The sequence below is a fragment of the Sceloporus occidentalis genome, unplaced genomic scaffold (assembly GCF_023333645.1).
Source record: "Sceloporus occidentalis isolate IW3139 unplaced genomic scaffold, rSceOcc1.0.p SCAF_1, whole genome shotgun sequence".
Taxonomy (NCBI): domain Eukaryota; kingdom Metazoa; phylum Chordata; class Lepidosauria; order Squamata; family Phrynosomatidae; genus Sceloporus; species Sceloporus occidentalis.
In genome coordinates this window covers 108,512,657-108,535,441 of record NW_028316981.1, presented here as the reverse complement: position 1 = coordinate 108,535,441, position 22,785 = coordinate 108,512,657, and the positions used below count along the sequence as shown (strand labels likewise).

The 22,785-nt window shown below is 39.4% G+C and overlaps 1 protein-coding gene across 1 annotated transcript in view; it reads left to right on the top strand.

Moving 5' to 3' along the window:
- LOC149321946 (dedicator of cytokinesis protein 2-like) overlaps positions 1–22,785 on the top strand; it is a 348,354-nt gene that overhangs the window by 253,223 nt on the left and 72,346 nt on the right. The window contains exons 30-31 of the mRNA XM_089520310.1: positions 1,666–1,814; positions 20,163–20,248. Coding sequence (XP_089376436.1) covers positions 1,666–1,814; positions 20,163–20,248 — 235 coding nt within the window. The remainder of the gene's footprint in view (positions 1–1,665; positions 1,815–20,162; positions 20,249–22,785) is intronic.

Below are 22,785 nucleotides of genomic sequence, written 5' to 3'. Positions count from 1 at the left end.
AAGTGACAAAAATATTTTTCTCATACTGGTTTTTAATTTTTTTTCCTGCAAAAAGCCAGATTTGAAGAAAAACCTGGTTTACTGTTAGAGATGACATTTGCAACCTAATTTCTTCATTTTTTTATTGTCTGTCATAATTGCAAATGTCTCCTAAGGCAGACTCTGATGGCTCACTATTTCATATGGCTTTTAAGTCATTGTGCAGCCAATCTATAATAGAGTTACCAGGACACTATTTCTATTCTGAGCTTTCTAATGGTTGACATTATTCATCCAGGGATGAAGGCAGATAACTTTTGTCCATTGTGCGAAGACAAGAGAACATGTCAAATGGCTACTGTAAAATGTTCTCTGATAGATTGGTTTTGATGGGAAGGGGTGAGGAAATATATTGTTTCCAATTATTTTCTTTCCCAAGCATACCCAGCAGTGAGATATTTGAAACTGGAATGCTGACTGCATGAGAAAGTCTGAATTCATTAGGCCATCCCACCTGATCACTTGAGGTGGTATTAGACCACATATCTTGAATTGTGAATGTATTACAGCAGCTGTGAGAATCGAAAGTCTTGCAAAATGATCCATGAAGGTGATGTTTACACTATTTATATAATCATATATATAATATTATAAATTATAATAGTGCTGTATGTCATGCTTTTGCAAAGTGCTCGATGAACTATACATACGATTGACCGTGAAAAATGGGCAACATTATTATGCCCAAAGGACTCTATGTGACTGAGAGATTGTGGCTTGGAAACAGGAATGTGAAAACTGCTCAGTCTTGATGTTGTTGAATTTCTTTGGATCCCACCTGCATTTTCTTTCCATCCTTGTTTGTTTTGTATTGCAAGAATTTGACCCATTGGAATTAGCAACTAATTTTGCACATTTTTCTTCATATGTGCATTTCCCCCCACAACTTACTTAGTGATGAGTTGGTGTTTACATGCCTACTCTTCTCTTCATCACAGACCCTTACTGTACTCTGCCACTGCCACTAGTGAGAAGACCTCAGTCACTGCATCTGATGTGGAAACAGGGCACCTGGCTGCAACCATGTAGGGAGATGCCCCATTTCCACATCAAATGCAGCAAGGATTCTCACTAGAAGCAATGATGGGGTAAGGAAAGGAGTTCATGGGGCCATCTGATCTGCCAAGGTTTGCCATGGAGTTTCTATGAAGCTTCATGGCAAACAATGGGTCATTCTGACCCATGTTAAGGTCCCTTTGACTCAGGATAAGGCAAGATCCACTGGATCCACATCAGCCTGCCAGACCCAGTCTGATCCTGGCCCAGGGCTAATGGCCTGCATTGGCCAAACAGGATGACATGAAGCTGGGGAGAACACAGGCTTCTTGGTCTATGTGGACAGCCCCTATGTTGGTGTAGATATGAGAAGCTGCATAAAATTGGTATGAAGACAGTATTTTGGAAGCAGTTTGTTTCCCCAGTGGCTGTTTTGAAGCATCACTGTAGATGAAGATTTAAACATGTCAACTCCAAAATAAGGCTGCATGAGGAAGGGGAATGTAGGATTGCAATCAAAGGTTTGTAGAAAAGTAATTATAAAACCATAACTGAAATAAAATAGGTAGGTATTATCTATTTACAGATGTCAACCCTCTTTCAATGTTCTCTTTTGCATACTTTTCCCAGGGCAGAATAAGATTCACTTCATCCCAGGCATGGTTGGACCAATCTTAGAAATGACCCTTATTCCAGAAGCTGAGCTAAGAAAAGCTACCATCCCAATCTTCTTTGATATGATGTTGTGTGAATATAGAAATACTGGAGAATTCAAAAAGGTGCCGTAAACTTTTCACTTTATTTTGTAGTGCATAGATTCTTGGGATGCTTGATATTTTCTGTGGAAATGCGATTGTATCAGAAGGCAAGGAGAGAGTCCTAAAACATTTGAGTAAAAATTTGGAAGATTAGTTTTATCAAAAGTGACTTAATCTGGCCTTTTCCTATAAAAAAAGTATTTCTGCTGAAATGAGTAATCAGTTATGCCATCCTTAAAGTACCATAGAATTATAAATAAGCTCAATATAAATAGAACATACTTAAGATTCTGTTCCATTGAATACTTTTCGTGGAATGAAATGAATGATAAAGATGTTAGCTTTGTGTCAGGTTGTCCTGATTTGGCTCAGAGACTGATTCTGTGATTTGGATTGGGCCTTGTTTAAGTTTCAGACATGGTCCCGAATCCAAATCAAGGTTCTAGGTTTATGTGTGTGTGTGTGTGTGTGTCAACTACCTTTAAACTTTTTTCCCCTTAAAAATGAAATATAATTTTTAAAAGCATGTACAATCCATTGAAAATCATCCTACCAATTCATGCTGCTTTCTGCACTCTGGTAACTCTGATATACCAGTGCTGCTAGAGACTACTTTTGTGTGTGTAGCTGACACACTCTTACAGTACAGTCAAATATAAGAAAAAGTAGAGAGAGAATAAGAAAGAGAGAGAAATTGAGAGAGAGAAGATAAAACATCATTTCTTGGTGGACACAATCTGCTAGTATCTTAGGCTTTGTGCTACTCAAGTGTCTAAAAAGGTCTTTAACATTTATGTACAGCTGCAGCAAAGCATGCAGGAAAAGGTCAGATGTAATGAAAAGAGTTGAAGTACTGTACTGAGAAAGAGTGTAGTGAGCATGGGGTTGGGAGGAGGGTCCAGCAAGCAGAGGGCTGCAGCTATAAATTGATCTAGCAAATGAACACAACTCTGCATGAAACAACTGAACATATTACAACTCAGTGACCTCACAAAATCCATCCCAGTAAACACTGTAACTGGATAATGCTAGTGAGATTCTTGCATCAGCTGGAAGTTAGAACTCTGAGTCATCAAAGTCTACTTCTAGGCTTCTTTCTCTGTATGAACATACCTACCCATCTCATTTTCTTTCTATGGAGCTATAGAAGATACATTGCTTGGCCTGTCTTCTACAGATTGCGCCAAATAACTCGAGACCGGGTTCAATTCAAAACAGGCTAAACTGACCAAATTCAAATTGGTCCAAATTGACCCAACTCAATTTGGATTTGGAGATTTATTCAAAGCAGTGTGCATATATCTCTAATTAACATAAAATGTTAAACTATGATTGGGAAGGAAAATATGCACATGAGTTGTACTGAATTGTTTTCAACAAGATATGCATTGAATTGTGACTTCATTAACTCTTCACTAAAATGGAATACAAATAAATAAATGTAATCTTATTAAAGATGCCTATAATTATATTCTGGTTCTTTTGCATGTGATTCTTTGCCCTCCATCCTGAACCTCTGCCTGATACCAGACCCTAATGGCTGTATGCCTGGTTATGGATAGGGGGGGAGTGGAAGGTTCATTTTCTGCCTCTTCATTTTGATTTTCTTTCTAATCTCTGTATATCTTGTCTGTTTATTTTGGGGGTGCTTAGAAGAGATGAGAGTTTATATTTCAAATGAAGCAAAAACTATGCCATCAAATTTATTCATATTCATAGTTGGTGTGTCTTGATTTCTATGTGTTGATACTCATTAAATTTGCAGATGACACTAAATTAGGGGGAGTAGCTAATACCCCAGAGGACAGGATCAAAATTCAAAATGACCTGCATAGACTAGAAAGCTGGGCCAAAGCTAACAAAATGAAATGTAAGGTACTGCACTTAGGGTGGAAAAATGAAATGTACAGATATAGGATGGGCGACACCTGGCTGAACGAGACTATGTGTGAAAGGGATCTGGGAGTCCAAGTAGACCACAAGTTGAACATGAGTCAACAGTGCGATGCAGCAGCTAAAAAGGCTAATGCAATTTTAGGCTGCATCAATAAAAGTATAGTGTCTAGATCAAGGGAAGTAATAGTGCCACTCTATTCTGCTCTGGTCAGGCCCCACCTGGAATACTGTGTCCAGTTCTGGGCACCACAATTTAAAAAGGATATTGAGAAACTGGAGCATGTCCAAAGGAGAGCGACTAAAATGGTGAAGGATCTGGAAACCATGCCCTATGAAGAAAGACATAGGGAACTGGGCATGTTCAGCCTGGAGAAGAGAAGGTTAAGAGGTGATATGATAGTCCTGTTTAAATATTTGAAGGGATGTCATATTGAGGAGGGAAGAAGCTTGTTTTCTGCTGCTCCAGAGACTAGGACCTGGAACAATGGATGCAAGCTACAGGAAAAAAGATTCCACCTCAACATTAGGAGGACCTTCCTGACAGTAAGAGGTGTCTGACAGTGGATCACACTCCCTCAGAGTGTAGTGGAATCTCCCTCCTTGGAGGTCTTTAAACAGAGGCTGGATGGCCATCTGTCGGGGATGCTTTGATTGAGAGTTCCTGCATGGCAGGGGGTTGGACTGGATGGCCCTTGCAGTCTCTTCCAACTCTATTATTCTATGATTCTAGGCAATATGGTTGTATTGATTCTTTCTGCTGCATTTGTTGCTTTTGTATTAAAGTTTAAAACATTTAACAGCTTTGTGCATTGGATGCTGACTCACAATATGGGTTCAAAGAGCAGCTGTGATGCAAGCTATGGTAAATTTATAATGATGGTTTCTCCCTTGGTAGATTTCATGTGGAAAGACTGTTATTAACTGCTCAGTATTTACTCTCTCTGGTGAAAGAAGAATTCAGCATGCTTCATGGTTGGGTCACATGTGTAACCTGTGTTTTATTTAAGACACAATGACTTTATCAATTGATCTTGAAACAATCTGGCAGGTGGGATTACAGTTATTGGTAGCACAGCACAAAGCTTTTGGCCTTAGTCCAGAACTGAAGACTATTTTGCTTCTGTACATCTGCTTTTCCTCTGTCTTAATAGACCTCTATTTCCACTTTTAATTACTGCTTCTTATTCTTGGCTTATAACTGTTTCTCTGGGGGATCAGTGCAAACAAATAATTAGGACCAATTTTTCCCCAGGCTAACCAGTTGATAAAGATAATATCTAAATACTTTAGGAAATGTTTGGTGTGATATTGACACACAATTCATTTGCTAAATAGACTTGTAAGATTGAGGTGTTAGTTCACTTCATTATTACATACTAATAAAAGCATTTGTCACATGTACAATCTGGGAGCCAGTCCAGTGAAAGAGCTCAGATAGCTAGAATGGAAAATATTACTCCCTGAATTCACAGGCTAGACTCCTCTTGATGACATAGATTAGCATGCCCCCCTCCCAGTTACAGCATCATATGAATTTAGGGGGGGGGGGGGGTTTGCAGAAGAAGCTATCCTTTACCTCCTTTTCTCTCACCCCAGGAGCCACATAGCTCACAAGTACCACTCTGTCTCTTCAGTCACTGAAGAGCTGCACAGATATGCCAGGATGTCCCAAGATGTGCACCGAGAAAGAAGAAGCAGATTTATAAGGCTTCATCTTCTCACTTGGGTACACAAGGGCATTCAGAAAGCACCCAGGAGCATCCCTGCAACCAACTACACCCCTGCAATCAACTAGATGCAACCAATTAGATGGCTATGTTCATGAGTTCTCTAGGGCTACAAAATTATTTGAAGAGGGACCAGCTTCCCCACCTCAACAGCAGCCTAAGTGCACTGGTACAGACTTGCATTTTGCTTATTGGTTGTCAGCACTAGAAAGATCTGATGGAGAAAACAATACTGAACCAGCTAGACCAATAGTATAACTCACTGCAAGGCACCTTTCTTATTTCTACTGTTAGCTCACTTAATTCCATTCCATTAAGTTCCATTCACTTATCTGATTTGTCTGCTGACATGATGATCACAAGTGAGGAAGGATACAGGTGTATGCACAAGCCTGATCCTCAGCCTCCAGTCCCCTCCGTTCTTGACCTCCCTGCATTGAGCAGCACAGTATGAAAGGGATTTCTACTCATGTTTATTTGAATGCTAGGGATCACTACTTTACGAGTGGGATGTTGCAGAGTGAAGGGTCAGGACATTACGAATGGGATGTACCTGAGATAAGGGGCCTTGGAGGTGCAGGCAGGTGAGGTCAGAGCAATGATCAGATGGCAAGGAACCACACAGTAGAAGTATATCTATGTGATTCCAAATTGTCATCCCACTGTGTTCCCTCCCCAGCATGTAGGCCAAGGGAGATGGGTGTATCAGATTATAGGTGTGTTACCTAACATCTGGATCTGGCCTCATGACATGCCAGCACTTCTCAGCTGAACTTCTCAGTTTTCCATCCATATTGTGTGTATGTGTTAGGACCGGGGGGGGGGGGGGGAGTAATCTTCCTCACAGCAGCCGGGTAGACATCTCAGCACTAGAACCACAAACATAATAAGTCAGTGATGATGGTGATAAAAAAATAAGATAAACTATACCTGAGTAGATCACTTTGTGTGGTGCTTTCAAGTATGCCATGTACTCAGCAGACTGGGTCATTCCACAGATCTCCATGGGTAGACTTCCTTGGGCAATGGTAGTATCCCATTTTGGGTTCCAAAATATGCCTTGTAACATCCAGTTAGTGGGGTGAGGAAAGCTATAAAGTGTTCTTGGAACAACACACTAGAAAGCATCAGTGAGATTCTTAATGATTTTTCAGATACTATTTTAGTTATCCTTATATTTTAATGCTATTCTTACACCATTCAAACCCACCTGGAATATAGTGCCTTATCTGGTTTTTGTCTACTTTGTTTATATTAAAAATAAAAGGGTACTGGTAGCTGTTTTCTATAAATGTATGTAGGCAATTTTGATTTCTTTAATCAAATCCAAAGGTCTGAGACCCTCCTGCACATCCTAGCAAAACAGCATTTCATCATAATATTTTAGTTGAATGAATAGATTCTGAATGAGCTACAAATGGTTACATTTGTAATTCAGATAGAAACATATACCCAAAGGGACGGAATGAAAATCAAACAGCTTCTATTCCAAGCTGTTTTGGGGAAGGGAAAACAGTACACTGTCTGCAGAACATATTAAAACTTCATTGAAATTAACATGGGGTTAAGATTATTTTTTTAAAAAGATTTGTCTTTGGCTTAGAAAAGATTAATTTGCTGGCGTAATGCTATTTGATCCTGGTGAGCAACATGTATTCATGTTACAGATCTCCATTTAAATTCTCCACTCAAAATTTCTATCACAGCTTTTCTTTTCTGGCATGTATTAGAAAGGCAACAATGACAAAATACTGCCTTTGAATGTTCACTGATAGGATCTGTGTTCATTGCAAGCTCTGCTTCCCATATTCCTTTCTAAGATCTAGGAGGTCACTTGAAAGGAACATCTGTCCAGATCTTGAGACTGTAATATAGCATTAGAAGACCTAATACAGTGTCTGTCTGAGAAGAAAGTAGATGCTAAGCAACAGGATGATTGTGTATGCGTGTTTGTGCTTTTGTGTGAAAAAGAGATGTATATTACCTTTCTGGCATTACATTTTTCACAACCCCTTCTATAGATATATTTGGCCCAGGGGAAGAAGATGTTCACAGTTCCCACTGTAGCCTTTGCTCTTTCGTTTTAATCCCCTGGCTCCCATCATTTCTGTCAGCCTGGAGGCAGTACAAGCACAAAAAATACTCCCTTTTGTAGTAAGCATCTTGCAAGTTAAAGGAAAAACTCAATCCTGTGAAGCAAGTCCCAGATCAGAATTGCTATTTGAATTACTTTCCTAAAGGATAGCGCCTATCTGAAGTCTTAACACCAAGGGTAGGGGAGATCAGATGAGACACAGCTGCCTTGCTGACCATTTAGCGGGGAAATAATCTTATCCTGTTCATCTGTCGGTGTGTAGTCTGAGTTGTTTATAAGAAAATAAAGGTGTCTGTGTAAGTGATGATTATTGGTAACATGAGGAGGGGCTATCTTTTCCACATTGGTACAAAATCCGCATCCTTTTTAACAGTCATTAGGCTGTGATGTTTTCTCCCAATAGCATCAGTGGAAACTCCCTCCAGAGAAAACTCTGATTGCTACACTGAATTTTCACTGTTTCGAACATAGCTTTCTAAAATGTCATCCTACAGCTGGAAATGGGAGGGGTGTCATCTCTTGTTTTGATCCCAATGACAAAGTTTACCTGTTTTATCTCTTATGCATAGCCTCAGATATTATGCATAGCAATGCATAACAGGCTATCTGCAAATATTTTCATAAATTAATATCATTTTTACATTAGGAACTTTTGATTCATAATAAAGGCCTCCATCCAAAATGAAGATAGTGGAGTGAAAATCTTAGCAAATGAAATGGATCTGGATTGCATTGTTTTGTAAGCAGTAGCATAGTCAAGTATGTAACTGTTTGCACAACCGCTTGTGCAACAAAGCTGTTGGATACGACCATTGTGCTCATTCCAAAAACGAGTAGATGGTCCCAATGGACTTTGCGCTAGTATAATGTAAATGTTGGATACAGCTCTGTAAAACCACAGTGGCAGCATTCAACATAGCATGGTAACCTATGATTGACTAAATAGAGAAACCTATTATTCGGACAGAAAGCACCTGTTCAGAGGGAAACATAAGTATGTGGGATCTACAAATAATATTGTAGCATGGAGTGGTTAGTGTTCTCTACAGGATAGCCAGTTCAGTTCCCTGCCTCAGTTGGTTTATCATTCTCTCCCCATGACAGTTAATGGCCCCAATTATTTTAATATTCAATAGATTAGATTTACATTTAAAGCTAGACCAGAACTTTACACTGCACAAGCAAGCAAGAAGAAAACTTCACAAACCTTAGGCTCCAGCACTCACTCCTCTCTTCTTCTAGTTAGAGACCACCCATTCTGCTTCACCTTCTAGAAAAACTGACTAGACAGAGTACAGATCACTCCCAACAGACTTCTCATGACATACAAACAAGACATGGTTTTATAGAAATGCTGGTCAATTCATGGTTTCTGGAACCGGCCTGCTTAACTAATCATCAAGGTCTGGTTAGGATGACTGGGACCATGGTAAAGTTCTGCAACTATGCCTGCTTTTCAAGAAGTATACATTAAAAAAATGAGTGAGTTACTCTACGACAGTAGATAAAACAAATCTCACAACTTGTTGAAGACATACATATTCATGAACTAGAACCCACTCAGTTAGATGCACAAACAAAGGGGGTAGACCTCATTATCAAACATATATTGTTAGGTCATAAAGCTATACATGTTGCTTGGGAGTAAGATACAATGCAGAAAGCTGGATTTACATTTGAGGAAACATGCATTAGATTGTGCTGTTAGTGTCATGTCCAGCAAATAAAAACCTTGAGGTACTCAAAGCTTCAAAAGTCCATTCTTGTAAATGTTTCGAATATTGGATTCATTGGTAAAAAGGAGATAGCAAGTTTTCACCCAATGATATAATACGGCAAAGGCAGCTATTGCCCACAGTTTAGGCAGCCTTCTGAGTAGACATTATGAGACCACTATTTAACCACTTACCAGCTTAAATATTATTTATATCCCTTTCTTGCCCCATCAAGAGCAAGATGGTTTAATTATGCTTCTAGTAATTTTTCCTGCTAAATGTGCTATCTGAGATGCCAACAATCTAACACACCCAGAGTAATCAGAAAAAAAACCTTCAAATGAAAGAAATTAATGGACTCAAATATCTAAGTTTTCAGTTCCCAGCAAAAGTGCCAATACCTTTTTTAAAAATTACAAAATTAAAGAGAATACTTAATCAGTCACTTTCTTTGACTTGTTGTAAGCAGACTGCTTAAGGGAGGTGTTTTTTGTAATACACTTCTGGGAGTGTTGTAAATAAGTCACACTCTGTGTGTTGACAGTTTATTTTCTAGTTAATTATCACAGTAAAACTTTTCTGTTCTGGGATTTTTCTAGGCGGTGCAGATACTCTCCTCCCCCCTTATCTTTTCTATAGCAGAAATCAAAATGTGAGTGCCTGCTCATGCATGCAGCACTAAACCATTGTTTTGTTATCACATGGAAACTTGACTATATGCAGTATATTTACACTAAACAGACAAAGAAGCACCAGGAATTATATTCTATTACTTTAAAGGCATGAACTGATAAAGTTCCTTCTACTATGTGTCCATAAACCAATGGTATGACTGATATTTTCTGTAAGATGTTGCCAACGTTACCATCATTACTTATTGTGAGTCATTTCATATATTATTTGCTCTCATTGATAACAAGGGAATGTATACTCTTTTCTATATCCTTCTCAGTTTTTAGGTGGGGACATCTTTCTTTATCTGACTATCTTGCCAGAGCTCTCTGGGCTATCATGTCTAATAGCCCACAATTGCAAGGACACTCACTTTAATGTCATATTCTTGCATTCTGTGTGGTAGACTCTGAGGGAGAAAGAAAAGATTTTGTTTTTGCTGGTGTGGCACATATATTTCTTCTGTCGTTATGCCACTAGAACCTGTGTGTACTCATGTAATTTGCTGTCTTTTGTGCCTCCAAATGTGGATCAAAGAGAAAACAGCTAGTTGAGAAAAGTAAGGATTCATCAGTGAAGATGTGTTTCTAAAGTTCACAGGAAAGCCAGAGAAAAGAACTGGCAGGAAGAGTGTAGCCACTCTTACGCTGTCTTGGGGTCTTCTGTCTCCTGGAAACCAATGAGAAGGGAATCAGGAGCAGAACAATTAGCCATCAGTGACCATTTGTCTATTCTGTTTACATATTCAGCTACATAAAAATAGTACATGGCCTCAGAATGTGTCACAAATGGCACACATACTGTTGCCAAAAGTTGGTGACAAAGGCTGGATTGAGTCTAGAGGAACACATCATGTCTGGCCTTTACTATTGCCATGGCATTGTCCAAGGGCATAGATGAGTGTTTTCCTTTCTGGCTGCTAATCTAGCAGAAGAATAACAGGCCAAGGAGATCAAAATGAAATGTCAATGTTTTGGTATCTGCAGCTGTCACATGAACAGCTGACATGCTGTGCTTCAGACTGAGGGAAGAAGAGTTAAAATTTGACTTGAGGGGAGAGAAACAACAGGATAGGAAGGCATAACCCAGATGATCTGAGTAGAAAGCTATATAAGTCAAATATACATAACTAAAAACAGTGTATAACAGTTAACAGCTGTAGCTTAGAGTTAATATGCACATAAAAGCAAGAGAAAAAGAATCTATCATTTTTGTAAAAATTGATAAGAAATATGAAGTGAGGAGACTTTCCCATTTTTGTACCTTCTCTCTTTCATTTCCTCACTTGGTTCTACTTAATCGTTTCTCCTGATCTGTTCTGGTCTTTCACTCCTGAATAGGTGAAATATCCACACCTATGCCTGTATCTACACCCATACCTCATGCAGAGTGTTGAAAGTTTGAAAGTATGGCTCTTAATATAGCATAGAAGCTTGTGGTATCGAAGAGAAACCACAAAAATCACACTGAATATTATGAACATCAGTGACCCCATGAGTGAAGGAAGGAACATGACCTTAGGCCTAAAAGATAGAAACAGACATGGTGGGATATGCATTAAGTAGCCAGAATCTATATTCACTGTGCATTGATAACAAATGTCTTGGACTATGTTTTTGAAACATTTCCACCAATCTTGTAACATTACATCTTTTTTTATGCAGTAGAAAATGGGGCCAGTAGAGTAGAGACAGATAAATTATGGAATGCTGCATAGATATTTGGCAGAGATTGCTACCCTGTGGAAGAGACATTTCCTTGTCCCTTTTCACCTTAGCTTTGCTTAGCTCCTGTAAACTCACACCTGTGTTCTCCTTAATGGAGTCCAACCATCTAGCATGTGGCTTTCCTCATTTTCTACTTCCCTCTACCTTTTCTATCATTATTGTTTTTTCTACTGAGTCCTTCCTTCTCATGATGTGCCCAAAGTATGACAGCCTCAGTTTTGTCATCTTGGCTTCCAGGGAGATCTCTGGCTTGTCTGCTCTAGGACCCATTTGTTTGTCTTCTTGGCCATCCACAGGATTCTCAGCACTCTTCTCCAGCACCATATCTCAAATGCATTTATTTTCTTCCTATCCTTTCTTCACTGTCCAGCTTTTTCATCCAGTTGTACATCTTTGCATTTTAGAATCTTTTCTAGTTCTTTCATAGCTGTTCTCCCCATTCTTAATCTTCTTCTGATTTCCGGGCTGCAGTCCCCATTTCTATCTATATTTGATCTCGAGTATGAGAATTCTTTTACTACTTTGATTTCTTTATTCTAGGTTGAATTTGTCAAGATTCTCCGTTGTCACTATTTTTGTTTTATTTATGTTCAAAAATAGACCTGACTTTGCACTTTCTTCCTTGGTCTTTCTCAGCAGTTGCTCAAGGTCTGAGAGGTTTTCTGCTAGTATTGTGGTGTCAGCTGCATATCTTAGATTGTTGATATTCCTTCCTCCTGTTTTCACGCCTCCTTCTTCTTTGTCTAAGCCTGCTTTTCTTACAGTGTGTTCTGCATATAAGTTGAATGAGTAGGATGATAGGATGCAGCCTTGTCTGACCCCTTTGCCAACTGGGAACCATTCTCTTTCTCTGTGTTCTGTTCTGACAGGAGCCTCTTGTCTTAAGTACAGATTCCTCATCAGGACTATCAGATGTGTTGGGTGTTCCATAACCTTTCATGATCTATGCAGTCAAAAGCTTTGCTATAGTCTATAAAGCACATGCTGATTTTCTTTTGGAATTCCCTGATGCGCTCCATTAGCCATTGCATATTTGCAATGTGGTCCCTGCTGCCTCTTCCTTTCCTAAGCTTCTGGGATTTCTCTCTCCATGTATGGATGGAACCTATGGTGAAGAATTTTGAGCAGAATTTTGCTTGCATTAGCAATTAATGCTATGGTCCTGTAGTTGCTGCACTCTCTTGTGTCTCCTTTTTTGTGGATGAGGATGCACATTGATGACGTCCAATCTGTTGGCCATAATTTTGTTTTTTGTATCTCTTGACATATGTTGGTTAGCACTAGAGCTGACTCTGTCAGTGTGGATTGCAGCAGTTAAGTTGGAATATCATCTGTTCCTGGTGATTTTTTGTTTTGTTTTGTTTTTGTTTTTGCCATTTCTCTTATTGCAGCTTCAACCTCACATTTTAGATTTTGGGGCTCATCTTCATATGACTTTTCATCCCATGTGTCCTTCATTTTGTCATCTCTTTTATATAACTCTTCTCTGTGTTGCATCCAACATCTTTTTATTCTTTCCTGGTCTTGAATTCATGTTTAAGGTAAATTTCAATGTTCTGGGAGGAATCTCTACATCAGGGAATGCAAGTTACTATGGTGATAGACCTATGGACTGGAGTAGTAATTGGTGCATATTAGTTAGTACAGATTGAGTATCCCTTATCCAAAATGCTTGGGATCAAAGGGTTTCAGAGTTGGGATTTTTTAGATGTTGGAATACACACGTACTGTATTTTAAGGCTGGAGTGAGATGCAAGGATCTGTGAAATGGTGTGAGGTGTAGATTCATGCTGAGCATTACACTTGGATTCTCACCATTTCGCAGATGACCAGTGTCTCCCCAGCCCCACATCCTTTTGCCACCAGCCACCTGTTCTCTTCTTCAAGGCAGTGGCTATAGCAGTCCTGCTCATTTGTCTCTCTCCAGCTGTACATCTCCTTTGTTCAGTACATGTGTTGTTTATGAGGCTGGAGAGAAACTGAGGATCTGAGAGATAAACAAGCAAAATCATGATAGTCATTCCTCAAAGGCGAAAGCAGGCAGCTGGCATTAGAAAGTTTTAGGTTTTAGAGATTTTTGGAATTCAGTTTTTCAGACTAGGGGTGCTCAACCTGTATAACAATCAAATATAAATATGGGGGAGCACTGATGTTGTGGGTAATGACATCAACAGCAGAACTTTTGTTTACAGACACCAGGAGTAACAAATACAGACATTTTAAAATGTGAAACAAGCCAAATTAATATGGTGGAGCCTTCAACATTGTATTGATGTCTTCCAACTGTAATTACCAATGTTGATGTTATCATACATATGCAGTGCATTTACAAATAGATGAGGGGGAGCACTGCATACTAGCAGCTTCACTGATGGCAGTCAATCCCCCCAAAAAAAACAACTGGATCTGGGCCTGTGTATATAACATTATTTAGAAAAGTGCATTATGGTAAGCTGTTGTTTTCTACAAGGCTGCTCTTCACAGTTCATCTGAAACTAAATTAGTTTAATTCTGAAGACAAGCACTTCAGATTGAAACCATTTCAGAAGAAAACAAAGCAAATAGAGCATGCATATATGTTCAGAGAGCAATCACAACCTACATAAGCATAATGATTATTGTGTGTAGTATGTTGTTTAAGATAAAAGTAGTGAACAGTTCAGCACAAAAACACACACATTCTCTTTGGTTGCATTCTGTAAAAATTTTTATTATTATTAGTTCACCAACTTGAAAATGTATTATTTCTGGATTTGCCTGTAGAGAATACTGTCAAATTGCTAATTTTGTTTAAGTTGCTAGCATGTTTCTTTCTTACTCTTCCATAGACAGGAATAGGAAAGTCTCAGTTCCATGTATTTACCTGGGTTACAGAGCAATGAATGACCTTTCATTAAATTAGGAATCTTGGACATTCCCAAAATATGTCTTGGATGCTTTTTAAACAATCTTAACTGGAGGAGTGTGTAGACTTTCCTAAAACAAATGCATCTCACTGGTTTGCTAATCTTGCAGTTTAGTACTTATTACTGAACAGTAACAGATCTTACACTTAGTACTTCTTGTCCTGCCCCAAAGGAAAGTCTAAACAAAAGGATATTTTTTTGTGTGTGTTATCTGTCATCAACAGTTTTCTGTGTAGATAATCTCCTTTTATTCATTTTCTTATGCTAAGCTGTCCCTTCCACCTTTATTGTGTGATTTCTAACCTGTTGTCATCTATTTCTAGCCTTTGGTCCTTTTATATTCGCTATATCAAATAGTCTGCTGCAAAATATATACTCTAAATTGTTTTTTTTTATTCCTTGTGTGTTTATGATGCCATGATTAGTATGTTAATGAGTGATATATCTCGCACATTGATGAGTCATTGCTTATTAATTGTCACTTTAAGGAGTCATTGCTTATTCATTTTAATCACTAACATTTAAAAATATTACTGATTATTTAGTACTAGTGCCATTTGTTTCTAGGTTTGTCCATTTGGAATGATGTGGGGTTTTGTTTTTGTTTTGGGGTCTCCCCCCCCCCCCCCCATTTTTTCATGGTTTTACATGTGTTGTAAAAAATCCATTCTGTGTAATTATTCTCTTTCCTTTTCATGGGCTGCCTCAGAGGATGGAGTCATGTGGTCCTCCAGAAACTGTCAGATGGTAAACCCCAACATTCTTGGCCATAGTCTGTGCTGGCTAGGGCTGCTGGGTTTTGCAGTCCAATCAAATCAGGAGGTCACATGATTCTTACCCTGGGCTGCATTATGTGAGCAGATTTCCATTTGTGAACCTAACCCTCCCCTCTCTAATAGTTGTTCATCCAACCCTAAAGAGCAGATATGAATGGGATATGGGGCAGGGGGAGGTGGAATCTGTTCCACCAATGATATCTGTTTCACAGGTGGATGGTTGGACACCATGGGAGACAGCACAGTTTTGAACATCCACAAGTCAGTTCACTTACTATAGTAGGTTCCTATATCATTTTTTTTTTAAAGTATTGAGGAAGTCTGGGCTCATGACACACCTCATTTGGGGACAGACATATAATTTATACATATAATTGCCACATGTAGCCTGTATTTATCACCTGACAAACACAGAATAAAACAATAACTTGTCAACCTTTGGTGCTGAAACTTTGAACTTTCAAGCTTTGCTGAAATTTTATATGGACAAAAAGAAGGCTTGAAGCAAAATAGTTTCACAACCAGCTTATGTGGGTTTGCTAACACATCAAATGGCACTGACAGAAAGGGCAAATCTCCTGAAGAAAACAATCCTTTCTTTTTTTGATATAGCTCCTCAATGCATGTGTTATAATAAATGCTGCCAGGCATGGGATCAGTGACCTCTAGATTTAAAGTTGCAAGGTCTTAAAACATAAACTGTAAAGGAAATTGTGCATTACACAAGTGAGATTTGCTCAGAGAAGACTCCACGAGGCTTACTTGGCCATTACTATTTAGAGAGCTAGCAATTTAAAGTAAAACCTTTTTTCACACATCATTCAGTCTTACTACCTCTAAAATTTGTCTCAGTTCTTTATTTTCCAAATAATTTAGAATTAGTTATGTTCTTTTTCTTCACAGTAAATGCCTCCATTTTACACTCCAATAAAAACATGGGTTTTATCATATGAAATGCTGACTTCTCAATAGTACATTATGACTGAGATTCAACTGCAAAGGCAATGTACAATATTTTTATTCTATTATCTTGCCTTAATTTTCATTCTAATCGAGCTATTGCTGTTACAAGTGTTTTTACATAAATAAATGTTTGGGGGAAGGTGCTTTTCATTTCCCTTTTATTGACTATTAGCCTTAAAGCCCGTCAGCCACTATTATGTATTCAACTTTATAAAAATATTGATCTTCAATTTTTATCCCTTCTCCTCTGAATTCTCTGCTGTCCTAGACACAATATCTCGACCCTTGCCCATCATGGCTGGCCGTCCAGGGGGGGGGATGCATTGATGAGATTCCTCACGGATATCATCGGTGCATCCTTCAGGGAAGGACATGTTCCATCTTGTTTAAAGGAAGCGGCGGTTAGGCCGCTCCTGAAAAAACCTTCCCTGGACCCCCTGGATATGAAGAATTATAGGCCGGTGTCATTGCTGCCATTTTTGAGCAAGGTGATCGAGAGGGCGGTTGCCCTTCAGCTCCAAGCTGTCTTGGATGAAACCGATTATCTAGACCCATTTCAAACCGGCTTTAGGACAGGCTTTGGGGTTGAGACTGCCATGGTTGCCTTGACCGACGATCTGCGTCTGAGCATTGACAGGGGGAGTGTGACCCTGTTGGTGCTCTTAGACCTCTCAGCGGCTTTCGATACTATAGATCACGGCATCATCTTGGACCGCCTGAGGGGGTTAGGTATCGGGGGCACTGCTTTGCAGTGGTTCCGGTCCTTCCTCTCGGACAGGTCTCAGAGGGTGCTGCTCGGGGACTGTAGCTCCAGTAAGAGGTACCTCACTTGTGGGGTTCCTCAGGGGGCTATTTTGTCCCCGATGTTATTTAACATCTATATGAAGCCGCTGGGTGAGATAATACGGAGTCATGGTGCTGGGTGTTATCAGTACGCTGATGACACCCAAATCTATTTCTCCATATCTCGTTCGTCGGCCTCGAATTCCGATGGCATCTCTTCTCTCAATGAATGTCTTCAGGCGGTAATGGGCTGGATGAGGAAAAACAGACTGAAACTGAATCCAGACAAGACGGAGGTGCTCATGGTAGCGGCCCCGAAACCAAGAATTGGGTTGCAACCTCCAGTCCTGGATGGGGTCACACTCTCCTCCAGTGACTGTGTTCGCAGTCTGGGGGTGCTCCTTGACTCGTCGCTCCTGATGACAAATCAGGTAAATGCGACGGTCAGGAGTGCCTGTTATCAGCTTCGGCTGATACGCCAGCTGTGCCCTTTTCTGGAAGTAAGAGATCTCGAGACTGTTGTGCATGCGCTGGTAACCACACGCCTTGACTTCTGTAATGCACTCTACATGGGGCTACCCCTGTGCTTGACTCGGAAATTACAGCTGGTTCAAAACATGGCAGCCAGGCTTATCTCAGGAACATCTAGGAGGGACCACATTACTCCAGTTTTGAGGTCCCTCCACTGGCTGCCTATCATCTTCTGGGCCCAGTACAAGGTGTTGGTTATCACCTTTAAAGCCCTAAATGGCTTGGGTCCAAGCTATCTCAGGGACTGCCTCCTCCCATACAATTCTCCCCGCGTTCTCCGCTCCTCTGGGAGGAACTTACTTACTGCAGCCTCTAAAATCTAGGCTTGCGGCGACCTCCCAGAGGGCGTTATCTGCTGTTGCCCCCAAACTCTGGAACGACCTGCCGGATGAGATCCGTCAGATAACATCATTAGACAGCTTTAAAAAAGCGGTCAAGACGGATCTCTTCCGGCAGGCCTTTCCAGATTAACCATCCCGGCCCAGGTTCCCTGATTCCCTCATTCCTCCCGTGGCCCCATCTTAGTGATGGTTGAGGATCAACAGAGGGACATCAGGGTTTTTAGTTTTTAATTGTTGTTTTTATGCTTTGATATTGTGTTTTAATATGTTATACTGTTTAATATTGTCTTAAGGGGGGAGAGATAAAGTGTTTTTAATTGTTTTATTTTATATTTTACTGTTGTTAACCGCCCGGATTGGTTTGCCATAGGGCGGTATACAAATAAATATTGTTGTTGTTGTTGTTGTTATTTTGTGTTTCTGATGATAGATAAACTTTTGGGATGTGAAAATTAGTTCAGTTCATTTTAATTTAATTCCATTGATGACTTGCTAGTCAATAGTGTCACCTGTTTTCTCCTTGGCTATAATAAAGTGCATTAAACATCTTTTATATAATCAGAACTAAAGTCCAATGGAAGAAATATTATATCTATGATTCAAGTACAGCCTAAACTTTCTAGAACTGCAGAATAGGGATAAATGTATCCATTAGTCTGTCAAAAAATAATGAGGAAGAAAAAGAACAGAAGGTACAGTGTTCATATTGCTCATTTGGCTTGGTTTTACCAAATGGATTCTACTCATGGCACATAGTACCTGTTCATATCTGTACCCCCGATCCAACTGTCATGGATCTCAAGCAATTATTTTTAAAAGAAGTCTGTACCCCAGAATCTGAGATATGAGCTCAGAAATGTCATGGTTTATTCCTCAAGCATAAACCCATGTTTTGTGGTGTCTCTGTAAAATATATATTCCACAGCTGCAAATGGATAGGAACCCTGTGAGGCAAAAAGGAGATTAAAACATGGGAAAGAAAATGGACTAGATATGCACAAAACATCTTGAGCCACAGGTTAGCTATTACTGTACAACATGTAAAGAAATCTTTAAAAGTTCAACTATGTTTACTGTCTACAAAACAATGTTCAAAATGATGATTTTGAGTGGGAAATTTATGTTTCTCTCTCTGTGTGTGTCCAGCTTTTCATGATCCATCAATAAAACATCCATAGCACAGTAGGCCTTGGCATCTGTTGGGGTTTATGAACCAAACCCCCTGCCCATGGATACCAAAATGTGTGGATGCTCAAGTCTCATTAAATACAATGGTGTAGTAAAATGGTGCCCTTTATATAAAATGTCAAAATCAAGGTTTGCTTTTTGGAATACAGTGGACCTTTATTATACGCTGGGGTTTGGTTTCAAGATCCCCCATAGATAACAAAATCTGTGGATGCTCAAGTCCCATTAAATATAATGAAATAGCAAAATGGTGTCCCGTATAAAAAAAATGGAAAATCAAGGTTTGATATTTGAAATTTATACTTTTTTTTTGAACATTTTCAAACTGTGGATGCTTGAATCCGTGTATAAAAAATCTGTGTATAAGAAGGGCCAACTGTATATATATTTTAAACATATTTTCAAGCCATGAAATTGCTAAATCTATGGATATGGAGGGCCAACCATAGGTAAATATGTTTGCCTGGTTTTGAGGAACTAGAATATGGCAACCCTGATTGAGAGAGAGAGAGAGAGAGAGAGAGAGAGGAAGAAAATCTTGTGGTTTATAAGAGTGGGAAGGAGAGTCTGAAGAAGAAAATGGTTGAAGTAGCACTAGGGTGGATTGAGGGAACAAACAGAAAAAAAGAGAAAAGGATTATATCACAGGGAAACAGCACTGGAGTGCTATAGGAGGTTAAATGCGAACCAAGCAACTATTATTGGTTTGGAGAGAGAAAAAGGTCAACATGAAACAGAAAAGTTGTGAGGTGAGTGAAGAGAAAGAGTTCTGGGGTGGGGTGGAACAAACAGGTTTCTAACCTCAGCAATCAAAGGTATTTTTTCTAGTTCTTCATTTTATATATATATATATATATATATATATATATATATATATATATTTTAAAATTCTTTATCACACTCACTTGCATTTTATAAACTTCATATTGGGACATGAGCTTCAGGGAATCACCCATAAAATTTTGGTAATACATAAGACAGAAGGAGGAGTCCCCAAAAAGAATTATGGACAGACTAACTCAACAGTTTTATTTCCTTTCTCTGAACAGTTTGAAAATGAAATCATTTTAAAATTGGACCATGAAGTAGAAGGAGGCCGTGGAGATGAGCAGTACCTACATTTATTTGAATCAATGTAAGTATAACCCTGGAACATATCCATAGCTATAATTTGTAAGATTGCTATATTTTAAAGTTGAACATTTATTTTAAAAGTGTGAAACGTTTTCAAAGTTATGTATTACACTTCAGTCCTGCTTTCACATGAGAATCTCAGTGATCTTCCAACATAGGGTGACCAGATCTTCAGTAAAGTTACAGCGCCTGTCATTCCCGGAAAATTATCTGAGCTGAACACAGACTATGGGGATTATCACATGAGGCACTTACATGCTGGAACCATTGCCCAAACAGTTCAGAAGCATGGAGGTCGGATAGCTGGTCGTGCTTCTGAAGTGTTACTGAAGCGTGTCCCACTCTTCTCCCATTGACTAATCATTCGTGGAACAGCCATTTCTGTAATAACGGGAACTTCTGTTATTACAAAAATGGCTGCTACGCGAACGATTTGTTGACAGGAATAGAGCAGGACACCTCAATGACGCTTCAGAAGCACAACTGGCTATCCCACCTCCGCGCTTCTGAAGCGTTTGGGCAACAATTCCAGCATGGTAAGTGCCTCGTGTGATAATCCCCGAAGTTTTCACTCTGTCTTGAGAAACAGAGGCTTACAATTCACATCCCTCTGCTGTTCATTGCTGTAGATTTTGCACTGCTGCCTTTTATCTATAACCAAATAGTAGCAAGTAATGATATTTTCTCTTTAGTCCTTGATTTACCAGCATTTTGAGCCCTGTAATATAAAAATATATGAAGTATTAAGGGTAACAAGAAGAGGCAAGAAATGAAAAATGCTGAAATTGTGTAACATTCTTCTTTAATTTAGGATGCCTAAATAATCTCTTGGGATATGTATGTGTGTGTGTGAGGGAGAAAGAGATCAGGTTCCCCAGCAATGCTAACCTTGAACTCAGAAGCAAAACAGAAGGTGCCCCACAAAACTGAAACCTATTTGCATATTTATTGGAGCTGTGCCACTGGTTTAGTGAGATTAAGTTGTTACTGCTAGTATGTTCAGACTGGCAGCCCTTGCTGCAGAAATAAGTTGCCATTTGCCTTGCTTAGCTTACAAACAACAGCACAACAATATCTTAACATGCTGAAATGCTGATGTGTTACAATAGCTGCAGAAAGCTGATTTGCAAGAGTGCCTGAGGTGTATCAATAACTGTGCTAGAAAATAACTTTTGACATATGATTTAGTGGTGCCACCACCAAATCAGCTAGGATTTTTGAGGCAATGAGCATAAAAACAGCTGTCCCAAAGGCCTCTCCAACATCCTGTTCCCACAGTGGCCAACACTGGAAGCCCACAGACAAATTGCGTGCAGCAGTATCCTCACACTTGTATACCCCGGCATTTGAACACTATACATTCAGACACATGATGTCTCTGGTAATGGAAATTATATTTAGCTGTTGTGAACAGTAACCAATAGCCACTGATAGTCCTATCATATTTTTTTTCAAATTCTTTTTAGGGGTCTTCTCCTTTGGTGGCCATTACCATATAATTCTTTTTCATTCACTCAAAATTTCTTTACCTTAGGAAGCAACATGTACCTTTAGATAAATATCACTGTTATACACACTCTCATAATCAAATGTTTTCATGGCTAACTTGGAATAACATTTATTTCATTTTGGGTCCAATTTTGAGAAAAAAGTGATCTACGAGGTGAAGGAGATGGGCAACAAAGAGCGAAGCACTGGTCACCTCTGCAGCAGTCACACCGCAATTGGCCTGGGACCGCAGCAACTGCACAGCCTGCTCTCAAAGCAAGCTGCCACCTAAGTCCCAAAGCCAGCTGCCAGCAGGAGAGGGTTTTTTGCCACTCCTTTTTCTGATGGCTTCAGGTTGCCTTTGTCGGCCTTAGAGTGGCTTCTGACTGATCTGGGGGCATGTGTCATCTGGGGATGCCCTGCCTCCGAAGCAGCCAGGAGCCAGTTCTTTTGGCCCATCTGTCTTGGGTCTCTTTGAAAAGAATTACTTTTCAACATCTTTTACCTTGCTGTCACCTTAAGCCTAGAATAATTCACACAGCAAGTTCACTTTTTGATGTGTCGTGCAACCACATATTAGACATGTAAACACTATGCTATAGCAAAAACATGCTGAACATTACACATGCCTATATTCTTCCAACTTCCTCCCAGAATATAGTGTTGAATCTATTATTTACAATCAAGCTCTCTGATGAGACCACACATGCTCAAATTTACAAGAAAGGGATTTAAAAATCATGGATTTACAGGAGGCAATTCTCAAACTATAATACTCCCCAAGTGGGGAAAAACACAAATTAACAATGCAAGTCTAGCACAATCCCCTACAGCTTTTAGCTGAATCAACTCAAACACACAATCAATAAACAACCACCAATTCTTGAGATTAATATTTTCTTCTCTTAGCTTCTGGATGCCAGGCTTTTACTTGCTGGCAAACATCCCACCTTCAGCCTTAAGCAACTATTCACCTATGTTGTTGTTGTTAACTGTTTTCAAGGTGATTGTGATTTATGGTGCCCTTATGAATGAGAGACATCCAAATCA